This window comes from Zonotrichia leucophrys, chromosome 1 (assembly GCF_028769735.1).
Source record: "Zonotrichia leucophrys gambelii isolate GWCS_2022_RI chromosome 1, RI_Zleu_2.0, whole genome shotgun sequence".
In the NCBI taxonomy this organism is placed as follows: domain Eukaryota; kingdom Metazoa; phylum Chordata; class Aves; order Passeriformes; family Passerellidae; genus Zonotrichia; species Zonotrichia leucophrys.
In genome coordinates, this window is record NC_088169.1 from 87802411 (window position 1) to 87818885 (window position 16475).

Consider the following 16475-nt stretch of genomic DNA (forward strand, 5'->3'; position numbering starts at 1 on the left):
TGTACAGTGATATTTTTTATTTATTACTGATACATAAGGAATAGGCTGGGACTAGCGAGCTTTTAGGCTAAGCATTAACATGCTTGCCAAAACCCAGAATAGCTGAGCAATTATGAAAGAGCTGGGAGTAACATGAACTTTTGTTGCACCTTGAAAAGGCTGGTCCTCTGTCTTGATGAACTGTTGTCTTCCTTCTCCCTGCTCCCTCAGGCTGTCAGGTCAGTGCCTGGATTTTAACCTTGGATGAGTCCACGAGCTAAGCCTTTACTGACTACAATGAAGTCACCTCCCTGTTTCCACTCTCTCCTCTTCATTGGCATGTATCTTGCTGTCAGGCTATGGAAGGACATCTAAAACTTATAATTGACTTGTTCACATAAAGATGGACGCTGGGTCACACAGTCATAGAATCTTCCTACATAGAATGTAGGGAGAAATCTACAGCATTTCAGTATCAATTATGCATTATATAGCCTGTATATATGCATTATAAGGCCGCTTTCACAACAGGTGCTGTGAAATTCTGCATAATAACAGGAATTAAAAATTAGGGATTTTAGGGTAACAAAAATAATTGTGAAAATCTCATGTTACTGAGATTATATTAAGAATACAATGTTGTGGAGGCTAATATTTGCTTTAAAGATATCTATTCCCATGGTCCAGGGACTGCTCCACCCAGAAAACTTCCATTTCATCAGAGAAAGGCTCTGTAGGAACTAAATCCGCTCAGAACTACATTCTTCCTGAGGTGAAGCACCGGGAACAAAGCCCACTGATTATTTAGCCCTTCACAAGATAGCTTAGGTGGTTGCTGATCTGCTAATCCCTGTTGAATTTCTGTTGGGCCTGGCCTCCACTTGCAGCAAGAAGCTGAAGAATCCAGCATAAATCCAAGCACATAGTGAGCTATCATGTAGATACGCATGGAGATAAAGATAGGCCATAGCTAGTATAAGAACCAAGATTTAGGTAGTTTTCCTTCATGGTCTATAGGACCTCATTGGGTCCTGTTCCCAGCTGGGTAGAGAGGACAGTTCCACAGACAGTTCTTTCTTGATAGGCCATCCCCAGGCTGTAAAGAATGGAGCCAAATTCTTATTCACCTGCTGAGAAAACTTCTGTGCCCACAGGTTCATCTTAGAAGTGTTGTCTTTTGGGATCTTGGAGATTTTCTGGTAGTCAGAGAAGAGATGGGTGAAGGGGTCCCAACCAAACCCTTCCTGCAGCTGATGAAAAACAATACAGTGTACAAACAGTTAAGTTATCATTTCACTGGCATTATTCCTGTGTTACACATAGTAGAAAATTCCACGGGGCTTCTGCAGTGTCTTTTAAAATGAATGCAAATTTAGATGAAAGCATCTAGGCTTTTCAGGCTTCAGAGCATAACTAACAGCACTAAAGTACAGAAAAACACCTCCTCATTACACTGATCTCCCAAAACAAACAGAGATCAAAGATACACTGGGAGTAGCCAGAAGTGTCAGTAATTTATTATATAAGCTGCTGCTTTGTGAAAACAGTATCAGAGGGGACACTGACAGAATAGCTGGAAAGAAGGGGCACAGGAGAACAAGAAGTATTGAGAAAGGGGGAGGGACAGATTATGAACAGGGCATGCTTTGCTTAAGAGTAAGAACAAAAGGAGTTCATACAGAAAAACTACTGCTGCAGAATTAGAACTGTTCTTCCACGCACATTTATTCCAGCAGTCCTGTTAGTAATCAGGCAGGAGATGAGACATCCCAGCCTACAAGCGTGGGTGAGGCAGCAAGGCAGCGGCCAAACTGGTAAGGTATTGTGGGAAAATTTCTCCCCTTAAAACTGTTCCCCTCAGTATAAATATTTCGTTATTGTTTGCACCAAAAATCCTCAGAGGATGACTCTTCAGCTTGACCATGCAGATGCTTATTTGGGATGTGGAGAAGTCAGGATCAATACTCCTCCAGTAAATATACTTCTCCTCATATGAAATGTGAGAGCTCTCAGACAAGGGAGCTGAGGAACACTCATCTCACAACAGTCAGTAGCTTAAGCACCATAATGGACATCTGCTTTGCAGTTCCCAGTTAAAATCAGGCTGAGTGCTCTCTCCATTAGGCTAATAGTTTCTAGGAGGATTAAGGGATAGGGGGAATCTCTCTTGCATGCTTCCCAAGAGAATGCACTTTAATCTAGGATAGGGTTCATGTTTTAGAGTCTCGACCACAGTGAGGGATCCAGTTCCGTGTGCAGGAGGATAGGCTGAGCCCATCCTCTTGCCACTTGCTGGACTACACTGGCTCCACTCAGTGCACTGGATGATATGAACACCCTCCTCTCTGTGAGTTTTTTAAAAGGCCATGTAACTCACCAGGAGACTGTTCAAAGCCTGGCTCTTCTAGACACTTTACAGTGCCAAGGTTTTTTGACAACTAGCCCACCATCCCACAGGAAATCTGCTGTGGATTAAAGAGCTGGGCCCAAGTTTGATCCTCCTTTTCCCATGTTGTATAACAAGCAGCAGTTCCTGTTTCTCTTCCAGGGAGAAAGATTAGTACATTGCACTGAGCTATCTCCCTGAGTGGCTAAGCCCAAATCTGACAAAGGAAGGTCTTCAGGAGACCTCAACTTTAGGCACTCTGCCTCTTTACCTCTCAGGTGCGTTCTGGGCCCAAGATAAACCCTCTGACAGTAATCAAACACATCAAGGCTCCACAGCTACAGTCAGCAGGCTGCAGACATCCCTCAGACAGAGGCTTCAGTGACTCCACTAAGAACGTACACACATTTTCCCTGTTACCTGCAGATATGTCTCCAGAGCAGTCCACACATTCCAGTCCTTTAGCTGAGCACCTTTCTTCAGATAGCTTTCTATCCTTTCCTTGCGGCACTGCAGCCTGAGTGCCTGATGGGCCTCATGCCTGGGAATGCCCAGCACCTCCTCATGAACATAGACAGACCAGAGGTTGCATGTGGCCTCTGTGGTGTGAGGGGGGAACTCCCATGCCTGCTGCTGTTGATTGTGTCCCAGCTCATGGATGGGACCCCAAAGACCAGTAGTTTGCATGTGCTCCACGTCTAACATCTCCTTCACTGAATCCAGGTGGCCCATGATGGGGTAGCCAGCATGCATCCAGCCTACAGGACAGACAGGGAGCAACACGTCATTACATGCTCACCCCAGTGCTTCTCAGATGCAAATGATTATTGTATTTTTTTTTCATTTCTCTAGAGCCTTTCCTCCATTTCACAAATAACACTTTTTTATTACCTTAAATGACCAACTTTTCCCAGTGTGACATAAGGAAATACATCACGTTTCACCCTAACAGATAGTGACCCTTAAACAGTCTAACAAGTAAAGGCAGGACTGAACCATCAGTTAAGTGCAGTTTTGCCTGCTTTCCCTTTTTATATATAAATGTACACTCATGGTTGGACTGAGGTAGAGGTTTTAGGATGAGGCTGACCATTGCCCAGAACACCCCTGAACCCCACAGGCTGAGCACAGTTGACACCAATGCAACCATGCAATGATGTGATTGAGCACCATGGCACTCCTTGGGTGAGACACATGGAAAACATGTGAGTCTGTCATGCTTAAGGACTACACAGCCTGGCTATACTTAAGGCTGTTCTTAGCCCTGCAGGATAGCTATTCCAAAAACAACCTCCCAGCAGGTTCCTAGGCAAGAAACATGCACTGCAAGGGAGTTTACTTCTGCCTCTTTGGTGTCTTCTTCCCTAATTGGCCCTCCTGGAAGATTCCCAAAACTTCAAGAGCAATGCCCCCACATTCTAATACCTGTTGTAGCAGGGTGTAAGCGGCCCTTTACACAGAGGGAGCCTGGTGAATGAACAGGAATGGCAATCCCCCTCCTGCAGGAACTAGGGATCATAGAAGGTGAATGGTCTGGAACTAGTTTCTGCAGGAGCTAGTGAACATCTTGAGCTTTCTCTTTTTTAATAAGAGGGATATATGCAATTAGCCATCACCAGCACCCAAAAAGTTCAGATCCAGAAATGTGAGTGAAACCATTTCGTCCACCCAAGCCAAAAGAAATTTTATGTCTGTAGACTATGATATTTTTAACTGGCATTTGCTCAGCACAGCAAAACCTAACACTCCCAAGATGTGCCACAAATTATTTCCATTGTAGCTTAGCAAAAGTTTAGGGCATCAGGGTTCATGCCAAGCTGTGGTCTCATTGTGGGATGATGAATTTAACCAGGATGAATTTAAGGTTTTTTTTTTTTAAAAAACAACGGAGCAAAATTTTTATTGCAAAGTTCCATGTTTACTATATAATTTGATTCTTGATTGAAGGCACACAGTTCATAACTGGAAAAGCTGGAGTGGGGTAACATCAGCTGCAAAAATACACACTGCTGGGCTTTGACAGCAACACTGGATCTGCTTCCAGATGTGTACCATCATCTCAGGCACACATCTTTTCAGGCTAAGCTTTGCCCACAATAACCTTTGTGGAGCCCACCTCCAGCAAGTAGGCACACAGAGGTTTAAAATTGTCACTGAACACATGAGAACACTCCTGTGGCTGAGCCAGAGAGAAAATAGAAATCAGGTCACTGCTTCCCAGCTGTACTGGCTCTGCAGTGCATTCAGGAGGGAGAATGGATAGCTGCATGTGAGCTAAAGCCACTGCAGTCAGCAGCTCTGCATCGTAACACACCCCAACAGGAGAACAGCTGAGGAGACACCACCAGTTTTGAGAGCAGGGAGGCATCTGCAAAGGTCAGTATGTTTTTCAAGCCCTGCCTTACCACATTTCCACCCTGATGGAGCAGCTCACAATTATGCAAGGGTCACAGTCATTTAACACCTCACATATGTTTCCAGTCTGGCTTTAGCAAAATAACCTTGAAGGAGCAGACACTGCTGCTAGAGGCCACTTGCCTCTTAGCTCTGGAGAAAGCCATATGGCATTGTACCCACCACATGAGATCTGGACATCTGTTACAATCCTCTCTGGCCTTGGGAACTTTGCTGGCACGGCTGCCAACGTGCTTATGGCCACCATGATCTTGTCCCACAGGGTCAGCAGCGGCCGTGGGCTCTCCATGTGGCGGATGCTGTCGGAAGGCACCGTCAGGATGAGATTCTCAACAGCCAGCTCTGCCCAGGGAGCAGGGTAGTGCCGGATACAGGCCTCCCACTGCCTTTCACAGGTCTCCCCTACAGAAACAACACAGAAAATCAGTTGAGCACAAGTCTGACTTTTGAGCATGCTCACAGAGGTCAAGCTCAGAGAAAGACAGCAGGTCGTGAATATTTCTTGGAAAACAGTATGTGGTAGTTGCATGACTGTGGGTGGTGGCTGTTACATAGCCAGTCCTCAATCTGTTCTTGGGAAGCCTCCTCAGGCTCTTTAATAGGTAGGGAACAGAAAAGGACTGGCATATAACAGAGTAGCATAGCAAGAACAGATCACTGTTTTGTATCAGAAAACAAGAGGCATCAAGTTTCTCCAGTGTCTCATTTCTTTTTGTCCAGCAGAGTTGCTGTTTCACATAATGCTGGCTCTGTTCAGTTTGAAAGAGAGAGAAGAGAAGAGAAGAGAAGAGAAGAGAAGAGAAGAGAAGAGAAGAGAAGAGAAGAGAAGAGAAGAGAAGAGAGAAGAGAAGAGAAGAGAAGAGAAGAGAAGAGAAGAGAAGAGAAGAGAAGAGAAGAGAAGAGAAGAGAAGAGAAGAGAAGAGAGAGAAGAGAAGAGAAGAGAAGAGAAGAGAAGAGAAGAGAAGAGAAGAGAAGAGAAGAGAAGAGAAGAGAAGAGAAGAGAAGAGAAGACTGCTGGAAACATGGGGAATTCATCAGAGATGTCTTGTAGGATCTAGAGATGGCCATATGAGGGCACAGTAAAGCAAGCAGAGCACAAAGCATGCTTTGCCGCGCCGCCTCTCCCCAGCACAACGGTTTCCATCAGAAATAACAACTCCAGCTCCAAGAAATGTGGGTGTGGACAAACCCTGCCCATTTTGTGAAAGCTCTTTCACCTACTCCCAGACACTTAGCAGGCTCAGAGTGACTAACCCAGAAGCAGAGATTCATAAATTGTAGAATAGTTTGGATGGAAGGGACCTTAAAGGTATCTGTTTCAACCCTCTTGCTATGACCAGGGGGGACATCTTCAACTAGATCAGGTTGCTCAGAGCCTTGCCCAATTTGACATTGAATGTTTCAAGGAAAGCATCCATCATCACTTCTTTGAGCAAGTAGTTTCAGTATTCCACCATCCTCATAGTAAAAAATTTCTTCCTTATACATAATCTGAATCGAGCTTCTTTTAGTTTAAAACCATTGCCCCTTGTCCTACTGCAACAGGTCCTGCTAAAGGGTCTGTCCCCATCTCTCTTGGACTTGCCCTTGGTGAAGCTGTGCTGGCTGTTCCAAATCAGCTCCCTGTCCTCCAGGTGCCTTAGCATAGCATCTAGGAGGGTTTGTTCCATGAACTTTCCAGGCACGGAGCTGAGGCTGACAGGTTGGTGATTCCTATCAGGGAAGGTGGAAGGGACCTCCCTTCCACCATTCTTAAAAATTAGTAGAAAAATGGGAATCCCAGAGGACAACATAGTAAGGAAAATAAATCTGGGTTTTCCTAAATCCAAGCATTTCTAAGACCTTCCTAAACACAGGACCACTTCTCCTTTCAGTCACTGGGACAACGACATCTGTGAGCAGCCCTCAGGCAAAAAGCACCAAGGTAAACAAACTTACCCAGCTTGAAGAAAGGAGCTCTGACTGCCCCTTCCACCGTGATGGGCACGCTCCCCAGTGCACTCTTAGCTGGTACTATGATGTAAATGAGGCCACCCCAGAGGCAGGAAACGGATTGTTTCTGGCAGGCAACATCACAGGTGCGGATTACCACTGGTGCCCGTTTCAGCTCCTTGGCTCCAGAGAGGTCATCCGAGTGACACCCAACCTGCACCTGGCAAGCAGAAGAGTAGGAACAGCTGGTCCGAGGTGTGCCAGTGTGAGCTGGCAGACTGACCTCAGCACCCACTGAGCACTGTCCCTGCAGAGCACGCACACAGAAGCAGCCTGCTGACTCCAGCCTAGTCCCTAGCTCAGTCTAACAGTTCTTCTCCCAGTATTCCTGGCTCAAGTATTCCTGGCCCAATTGCATCCTTCACCAGCAGGTCAGAGTCCTGCAGTGACTTCTTCCACTGCACTGCACTTGCATTAATGATTCCTCCACCCTTCCCCAGCGTCAGAGGCACTTCCTATAACATCATTTGGAGAGATGTGGTCATGACTAGCTTCTTTTACTGCACCTCCTCCTTAGAGCTCTTATAATAAAATAGACAGCACGTGGCTGCAGGATCAGACAGAAGCACCTGAGTTAACTTTGCATTTCAGCTGCTTCAGGGAGGTCACTGCAAAAAATACCCAAGCAGGTAAGCATTTGCTTCTGTTGTATTTTGCAGAGAACAGGATCCCAAGTAACAGTGCCTGTCTCATCTGGATACATCTACATGAGCAGCAGTGACAGCACTGTCAAAGGAATTTATGAGAGATCTGGAGAGATGGAATAAAGTTTGGTTCACAGAAAGGCCCAAGAACTTATCCTGGACCTGAAAATCATCTTGATCAGGTTTTTTTGCACCATAACAGAACAAAACCAACAGCCCTCAAGCAGCAGCCACACTCAATTATCCCGCCAGCACACAGAGAGGGAGGAAGGCAAAAGAAAAGAGAAAGGACACAAGGTGAAAAAATTATGACAAAGCATTTAAAGTGCCACAGGGTGGCAGCAGTAGGAAAGGGCGGCAAAGGTTAGAAAAAGCCATTAAGGAGAAAACCCCTCCTCGTGCTATTTTTGAGCTCTAACCCGACAATTACACCGGTGTAAACCAACGCCAAGCAGAGAGAGTTCACCTTCAGGCCCGCACCGACCACCAGGCAAGGGCAGGTTATCACTGCTGTGTGCCCTTCGGGGAGGTACAGTCCTGTGCTCCTCCAGGCTGTCTTTCCTAAAAGATAACAGAACACAGTCCTGAACAGTCAAGCCCTTCTTTGTCTGGACCATTACAAATCCTGGAGATTTCAAGTTGCAACAGGAGAATAATCTTCCATCCTTTCCTTTTCCCTTGCTCTACACTCACAGAACCATCTCGCATTTACCCATCTCGTCAGAAATACAGTTTCAAAGAAATGAACAAAATCATCACACCATTAGCAAGCAAGCCCATCCAGATTTACACTTCTGGAAATTCCAAGTTTAAATGTGCTTAGTAGTATCTTCTAAAAATGAGAAGGGAAAAAAAAAAAAAGAAAGTAAGCCAAAACCCCAACATTTCCTACACTCAGACGCTCTTATCCTCAAGACCTCATAAGAGGCGCCAGCTATGGTGGGATTACACAATTGAAGTTGTAATGATCATAAAACATTTCCCAAATAACAGACTAACAGTGGCATCACATTTTTCCTTAGTGACTGGTCCAGCACAAACTGGAGCCACAGGAATTGTCATTTCTATCTGACTGAAGTGATGAAAAAGCCTCAAGAGATCATTCTGTGCTAGGTGTACCTGTAAGAAGGGTACCACTACAATTCAGCATGTTTCTAGACAGCCTGCCCATGGAAATGCAAGTCTCCTCAGCATAAATCTCTTTAAACACTTGCAATTTACAGAATTTATAGTGCAAAACTGATCCATCTCTACTGTACTGATCAGGCAGATCCCACTCCCTAGTTCTGACATAAAGTTTACTTAGGTATATTTCAATCAAAACACCAGAAGTCCTAAAAAGAGCTGACCTGTCATTAAGCACCCAATTTACAACCTTTCCCATCATCCATGAAAGCAGAACCAGTTTTGTAAAGCAAAACCTAACCCAATGAAAAATGCAAATTAGACTATATCACAGTGTGTTACCAGTTCATCTCGGTTTTGCTGAACTTGTACCAAAGGCAGTTTTGACATGGTGCTCAGGGTTTCCTAGCTTTTCTTTCTTTTTCATTTATGTGAAATGACACAAATTCTGGGTATTTTCTGCTTTTGTCCTGACTCATTATTAAAACCAGTGAGAAATTATTCTACAACTTTTCTCTCTGCACAGCCACTGCACTCAGATATTGCTGTTCCAGAACAGCCTCCTTTATCTCATTGTAATGATTTGGAAATAAATTCTCTAAATCATATTCTAATAAAAAAAACTCTGTCTAGGGGACAAAAGTTACTAGTGGAATTTAACCCAGAGTTTCAACATATCAGTTGTAAGCAGGAATCTCAGCAAGCTGGTACAGATACAAGGCCTAAGCTTAGACAAATCATTTATGGTGTATTTACTCAATACTTTGGCTTCAATGTGGTGTCAGCCCAAGAAGTTCCCACCATATTTCCAGCCTGTTTCACCCCCAAAACCAGATCTTCCTTCCATTGTGCTCATACACCAAGCTGTGGGACTGTGCTATAACTCAGGCTGAAATTACCTAGATAACAAATAAACTTTTTGTTTCTAACTCCCACTTCTCCGTAGGATGGATCCATAGATGGCTGTATCAGCACAACTATGGGAACAGCAACTTGCACTGTGGAGTCCAGGTCTTCTCAGAGAAGCTTTCTTGCCAAAACCATTGTGCCATGCAAGTGCCCTGCAGTACCACTTGCTGGGGGTTCTTCTCCTGCCAGTGCCTGTGCACCAACTGGGAGGAAGCAGGACTTCCATGGGGTGTTTCAGGTGCTAAAATCAGGGCTGGCCACAAAAGGAGCCTGTCTGCCACTGCACTGAGCTCAGTCTCCTCTGAAGGCCAAGGTGAAATTGCCCATCTGTGCCCATGTACAGGCATACACAGACACGGGCACACTGAGGGCAGGCACCCCAGTGATCCCAGCAACAGGATGCCTTGAGAGGAAGAGAGATAACTCCTCACCTGGGTTTGTGCCATCGATTTCCACAGTGACAGGGCAGGCACAGACCCCAGCAGCAGATTTCTGCACCAGGGCAGCGCTGTCTGTCATGGTGAGGGACAGCTCAGTCGCCATGCACAGAAGCACTGCCTCTTTGGAGTTGCTCTTGACCGGGCAGTGCCTGCCGACCTGCGGGATCCCAGTCCTCTTGAGCACTTTGGTCAGGATGCGGTGCAGCGAGGCGTACGCCGGGCAGTCGCGGGCTGGGATGTGCAGGAAGGCAGCGCAGTCCTTTGCCAGGGGGTGCAGCCAGCCCTTCAGGGGCTCCGTGAGCTCCTGATGTCCCTGCAGCTGCGTGCTGAAGAGCAGGAGCGCCCTGCGGAAGTGGTAGTGCTCCCCCGGCCCCAGGGCTGGGTACTTGGCTGCCTGGCCGCACTGCCCCAGGATGCTCAGCCCAAAGCAGTTCAGGATCCTGTTGCCAGGATATTTTGCCACAGCAGCTTTGCCAGAGTTCTGGGAAGCCCAGTACCAGGCCTGGCCCCCCACCAGCAGGCCACCTCCCTCTGCCACGAAAGCGTGGATCCTCTCGGCTTCTTTGTCACCGTAAGAAGTGCAGCAGTACACGCTCATGTCACCTGCCAGCTGTGACACCTGCAACTTCACCTCTGCCTGAGACAGCAGGCTACACAGCTTCTCCAGGCTAGGATCCACCCCCACCAGCCCCTTCCTGCCGGCATCCAGCCAGGAGACAGCATTGAGCACGAATCTGGCCAGCTTTGGGGAGAACAGCTGGCCCTCATGGGTGGCCACCACCACGCGGCCGCGGCCGTAGCGTGCGGCAGCCAAGAGGCAGCGCTGGGAGCTGTCCAGGCACAGCGGGAAGGCCAGGGCTCCGTGCACCAGCAAGGTGGAGGGAATGCCCCCCGTCACCAAATCCAGCTCTGGCACACCGCGCAGGAGAAACTCAGCGTCACGGCTCAGGTTGGCCTGGTGCCTGCAGAACCAAGAGAGGTCCAGGTTATCCCCCAGCCCAGAACCCTTGGCACAAAATGACTGGAGCCATAGCTGAAACTTAAGGAGTTCTCTTCTTGATTTCACAGTGGCCTAGGTTGACTATATGATGCTTTTATCCCCAGTCATCTTGTTCTGTTTATGCTGAATAATAACATTTGCACCTTTAGAACTTGTTGCAGAGAGTGAAGGGAGCAGAGAAGGAGTAGTTTGTTTTCAGACACTGCACTCACTCCTCCACACTCCTGCTCCTGGGCTGTGCTGTCTGCGGATGGACAGACAGTGGGACAGAGCTCTTTTTTGTCTTTAGTTAGTTTAGCTAGATGAGGCAAAGAAGTTCCCTGGCCTGTGGGTTTTCCCCCTTTCTCTGGAGCTGTCCAAAGCTGCTCTGCCCTGAACACCAGCAGGGCACCGGCAGCTCACACCTGGGCCCACCGGGCCAGGCCTGGGCCGCGGCATTTCCAGTGCCTGAGGGGCTGATCAGAGACTGAGTGAGCTGAGCTGCAACCCGGGGAGGGGATTTTCTGAGTTTGACATCTCTTTGGGAGCAGTAAGGGGTTTTACTGTTCAATATTATTTAGGTTTTATTGTTTAATAAACAGGTTTTTCCCACTTTTCTCCAAGGAGGTATTTTCTCCCAGACTGGTTGGGGGTAGGGGCCAATTGAATCTGCTGTCCTAGAGGAGCCCCTCTGGGGGTTCTCTTCAATATTTGCCCTGAACCAGGACACACGGAATATTCTGAGTTGGAAAGATCACTGAGTCCAACTCTTAAGTGAGTGGTCCATATAGGGATCAAACTCCCCTCCTTGACACTATTAGTAGCACCACGTTCTAACCAACTGAGCTATTCTCAGTGGCCATCCTTGCCTCTTCTTTCTCCTTCATCCCAGGACATCAATCTGTCAGTTCTTCCATTAAAAAAAAAAATAAAAAAATCCATCAATGCCTCATTTTTCTCCTTTTAAAGCCTCAGTTGTTACAGCCAAGCAAATCTGTAGGAATCTCAGCACTCATTTAAAAATTGGAATAAATAGGTCAAAAGGAAGCTTCTAGACCTCTGTCTTTGAAGACCCACTTGAAAATCTAAATACATTGCAGAAATTAAAAAATCAGACCCCTCATAGTTTTTTAAACTGCACATTTAAACTGCGCATAATGTGGGAACCAGCATATCTCCTCTAAGAGAAACTTCCTCTATTTGCCCCACCCTAGGCTTAATGAACTAGGCGAGCCCGAAAGATTTCTGTACTTTTCCCAAGCTCAGCCACTGCTGAGAACTGAAGAAAGGGGTGCTGGGACAGATGGGCTACACAGACAGGCAGACACACAGCTAGACAAATCATGAATGACTGGAAATTGAATTAGAGCCTTAACACATACACCTCACATTACATGTCATATTGTCAGTGTCCACAATAAAAAGAGATTAGCCTGTGCAAGGCTGAATTACTCTCATTTGCTTTGTGTACACTTTCCCCTGGTTCTGCCAAACAGTTTTCCCCCAACACCTGTGAAGGATCTGTTGCTACATGGCCATTGCTGCCAACTCAGTGAGAATAAATGACGCTGCCCTTCCTCATGCCCGTAGGACAGGAATTAAATCTGCAGCTCTTCTTTGGTTATTACTTTACTGAGACCCTTTGTTACACAGAGCATGTGTCCAAAGCATATGGCACAGCTCTTGTCTCAGACTGAAGCCTGATTCTCTGCACACAAATCTGGCAAGACCCAGATGTACAGAGCTGTTGCGTTACACAGAAATTGGAGATCTAAATTTCTCTGTGCCTCTGGATTCAAACAAAAGCCCCACAAAAACAACCTCAACAAGGTGTAATTCACCCTTAGTTACCATTTGAAGTCTTGTTAATTGTGATGTAATTTTTCTGCTGAAATCCCCACCCCTTTCCCTCTTCCATGCCTTGTGCATGAAGCAGTGGGAATGTGCTTTTGCAGTGCAGGTGGTGACATGAAGCAAGCAGCAAATTTTAATTAAGAAACCTGATTTGTTAGCTGTGCCCTAAGCATTTCACTAAATTAAACAGCAGAGCTCTCTACTACCTTTACCAGAAAACAACAGAAAGCATCAGATCCCATTAATTGTTTGAAAATATTAGACATTTAGCATTCTACATCCACAAGGAAAAGGCTGTGAAGGAAAGACTTGCAGGGAGTTTTACTGTAATTGCTGTGGCTCTCACTACAGTGAAATGAAGCGGCCACACAGAGGAAGTGCAGCAGCACTAATGCCCCTTGGAGAACCTGCTGTCCCTTATGTAACTTAGCAGTAAGTGGCAGGAGAAAGGCACAGCCACTGGCAAGGGGAGGAAGAAAGCAGGGCAACATCCAGGTCTCCAATGCCTGGTCAATTGTGCTATTTGAGCCCTGAGTTTTACACCTGATAATCCAGAACCCAAAGAGCCAGGCTGGAATCCCAAACAAACTGAGATTTCTTGCCCACAGCCTGTTTTAGAAGCTGAGAAGGGAGGCGGCACCCAGCCTCAGCTCTGGCCAGCTCCAGGGGCTTACCTGCAGAAGGAAATTGCTGCAAGGAACAGGCTAAACAGGTTTGGCAGATGTCAGCCAGAGCCTGGCCCAGAGAGCTGTCCTGCTGTTTCATCTCCAACATGGTTTACAGCTGTGGGGAAGTTGCCCTGAATGTAGGGATGTGTGGGGAGAGGGAGAGGAGTTCCTCCTCCTATCCCTGTTTTGCTGCATTTCACTCAGATACACTTGATCAAGCAGGCTGTTCTAAAAGATGCCTCCTCTCATTTCCTTCTCTGAGCATGGATTCCCTGGGCCTGGTCCTGCTGCCCTGGAAGCAGTTGATGACAGCATTCTTTCCAATTGCAAAGAATGGTCCTCTTTAAATTGGAAGGCAACAATTCCATGCTGGTTATTAAAGAACCAGCATTTACCATCACCCTCACCTCCCAAATCTTCTACAAACAACTCACCCACATAACCTAACTGCTGCTTTAAAGAGAGGCCAACTCAGGTACTCACGGGACAACTAATGGGATCTTGGGAATCTTCCTGGCCACTTTGAAGACGCCTTTTTCCACGGTGTTTCCTGTGAAGTACACGCCAGCCACGCTGGTCACCTGGTTCCCAGGGAATTCGAACAGCACCTTCTCCTTGCCGTGTTGACTCGCCCAGTACCAGGCTTGACCTCCAACAAGCAGCCCCCCACCCCCTTTGACAAAGTCCACGATGCCTCTGGCCTGGGAGCTGTCATAGGCATCCATACAGAACACCCCCATGGATGGGCTGGGCTTTGCCTCCACCTGCACTCGGGTGCCAGCCTCGAGCAGCACCTGGGACGGGGAATCCAGCCGAGGATGAACCCCAACCACGGCCTCCGGGCAAGGCTTGAGCCACCCCATAGCATTCCTGAGGAACTGGGAGAACTTGGGGCTCTTCAGGATTCCTTCATGGGAAACGACCACCATCCGGCCCTTGCCATACTGTGAGACCGCAATCAGGACCTGCTTCTTGGCGCTCAGGAGCACAGGGAAGGCGTCCTCTCCAACAAGGAGCAGCTCACAGGGAACAAAACCTCCAGTGAAGTCCCACGGCCCGACACCATCCACTAACTGCTCGTAGGTAGCGCAGGGTTTCATCTCCAGGACACTCCTGTCTGGTGGAGAGAAGAACAACCTCCATTACAGTAAAGTTCAGCAAAAAAGAAAACTGTGACAACCCCCTGGAGCAATTTTTTTGTTGGCTAGTAGGAACTCCAAACAAAGAGGAGTCAGATTTGTGGATACTTTTTTGGAGATTCGGTTTGTTTGTCATTTTGTTTGTTTGTTCCCTTGTTTTAGCTTTGTTTTCACACTATTTACATATTTAAATAGAAGTGACAAGTATACCATGATTAGGGAGACAAAATGACTGTTTCAACAAATTCTGCTATGCACCAGAGAGGAAAACAGGGAAATAAAGGTATTCACTGTCCCATTAACAATTTATTTGAAGAGAGAGAGTGCCAGAAGCTCCAGGAAGTCTACTAGGAACTTGTATGGTAGAGGTGGTTTACACAGGAACAGCCAGAAAATGAAAAAGCTGTATCAACACAATGCACAATATAATTCAAACATGCCATTCACATTTTAGCTCCTAATTGGATAGGTACAGAGCTACATGCTGCTGCTGCAACATGTTGTACTTTTCTACCTCCACTTTAGCACCATAAGCCTGTGCTTAGTATTAGGAGGTGCTGTGAGGGAGAGCGAAGTCAGCAAAAATTATAGAGATGACCAGCTTCACTGCAATAACTGTGAGTTTAAAGCACATAGTACCCATGAGAGCATGTCTGGGCACAGGAGATTAATGACCTAGTTCCCTGATCCAAACAGTTTTAAATCTCAATAAAATAATTTCTCTTTCCCATAGCTTTGTTTCATCTGTTTTCCCACCTGTGAAGTAAGGAGAGTGTACTGACCTCGATGCCAAGCCCTTCGAGGTCTGTGAGTGACACTGCTCTGTTAAGGCTCCCTCGGTTTCAAAGTTTGGCTCAGCTTTGTCCTGAAGTTGTCTTCTGCTGATCTGGGGCAGCTGTGGCTGTGCAAACAGGAAGGCTTTGAGGTATGAGACTCTGACCCAGTCCCACCCAGCTTGTGTCATTCAGGATTCAGAAGAGTGACTGAGCACAACACCTACAGCAAGGGAAGGAGCTGCTCTGAAGGGGCGTGAACCTTTCCCTGGCAGCATCCCTTGCCAACACCAGGCTTCACACACACTTCACAACTGAAAGTAAACCCTTGTCATCCAAACACAGGAAAATGGCAAGTCCTGGAGAAGCTGCATCCTTGATCTGGATTTGTCAGAAGCCCCAGGGTGCTTAGAAACAGCAACCTGATCTAGAATGACAGTATCACTTATCCTCTGTGGTCATGCCTGGAAGTGCTGTTTTTCACCAAAACTATCATAGGACTCCTCTATTGTCTTGCATATGATTCATGAGTCAAAGCTGATTCTTGAGTCAATTTAACATGGGATTAACATGGGATAAAAACCACAATGCCTAGTAACAAAGCGCTTGATTGCTGACTTAGTCTGAATCTCAGCTTTTTGTTGCTGGGTTTGAAGAAGCCCTACATGTAAAGGCAAATACAAGGTCTAAGTGCTTTAGGGTGTTTTACTACAAAGCATGCAGCAAAGCAGTAACGCAGCCTTGCAAAATACTGAGGGGTGTTTTGGTGATTTCTGTGGATTTGATACTAAAGTACCTATACTGACACACTGACCATGGTGCAAGGAAGAGGAAAAGCCATTAGATAGTTTCAGCAACTCATATGAAGCTATAGAATCACAACTGCTGAATGGTTTGGGTTGGAAAAGGACTTAAAAGAACATCTAGTTTCAAACCTTTTGCCACGGGCAGGGACACCTTCCACTGGAAAAGATGCTCAAAGCCCCATTCAATCTGACATTGAACTCTTCCAGGCATGGGGCATCCACAGCTTCTCTGGGCAACCTGTGCCACTGTCCTACCATCCTCGGTAGAGAATTTCTTCCTAATGTCTAATCTAAACCTGCCCTTTTTCAAGGCCTTCCCCCTTGTCCTGTCACTGCATGCCCTTGTAAAAAGTCCCTCTCTAGCTC

The 16475-nt window shown here is 46.6% G+C and overlaps 1 protein-coding gene across 5 annotated transcripts in view; it reads right to left on the reverse strand.

The window, feature by feature from the left end:
* Nucleotides 1-16475, reverse strand: part of TCAF2 (TRPM8 channel associated factor 2) — a 23754-nt gene continuing 7279 nt past the window's right edge. For 3 of the 5 annotated variants that reach the window (XM_064720987.1, XM_064721004.1, XM_064720996.1), the window contains 8 exons: nucleotides 15313-15431; nucleotides 13875-14508; nucleotides 9882-10852; nucleotides 7883-7977; nucleotides 6719-6932; nucleotides 4943-5182; nucleotides 2786-3123; nucleotides 1-1229 (listed from right to left, as the gene is read on the reverse strand). In XM_064720987.1, coding sequence (XP_064577057.1) covers nucleotides 984-1229; nucleotides 2786-3123; nucleotides 4943-5182; nucleotides 6719-6932; nucleotides 7883-7977; nucleotides 9882-10852; nucleotides 13875-14491 — 2721 coding nt within the window. In that variant the 5' untranslated portion in view covers nucleotides 14492-14508; nucleotides 15313-15431 and the 3' untranslated portion in view covers nucleotides 1-983. The remainder of the gene's footprint in view (nucleotides 1230-2785; nucleotides 3124-4942; nucleotides 5183-6718; nucleotides 6933-7882; nucleotides 7978-9881; nucleotides 10853-13874; nucleotides 14509-15312; nucleotides 15432-16475) is intronic. The other 2 variants (XM_064721016.1, XM_064721009.1) reach the window with 1 other exon arrangement.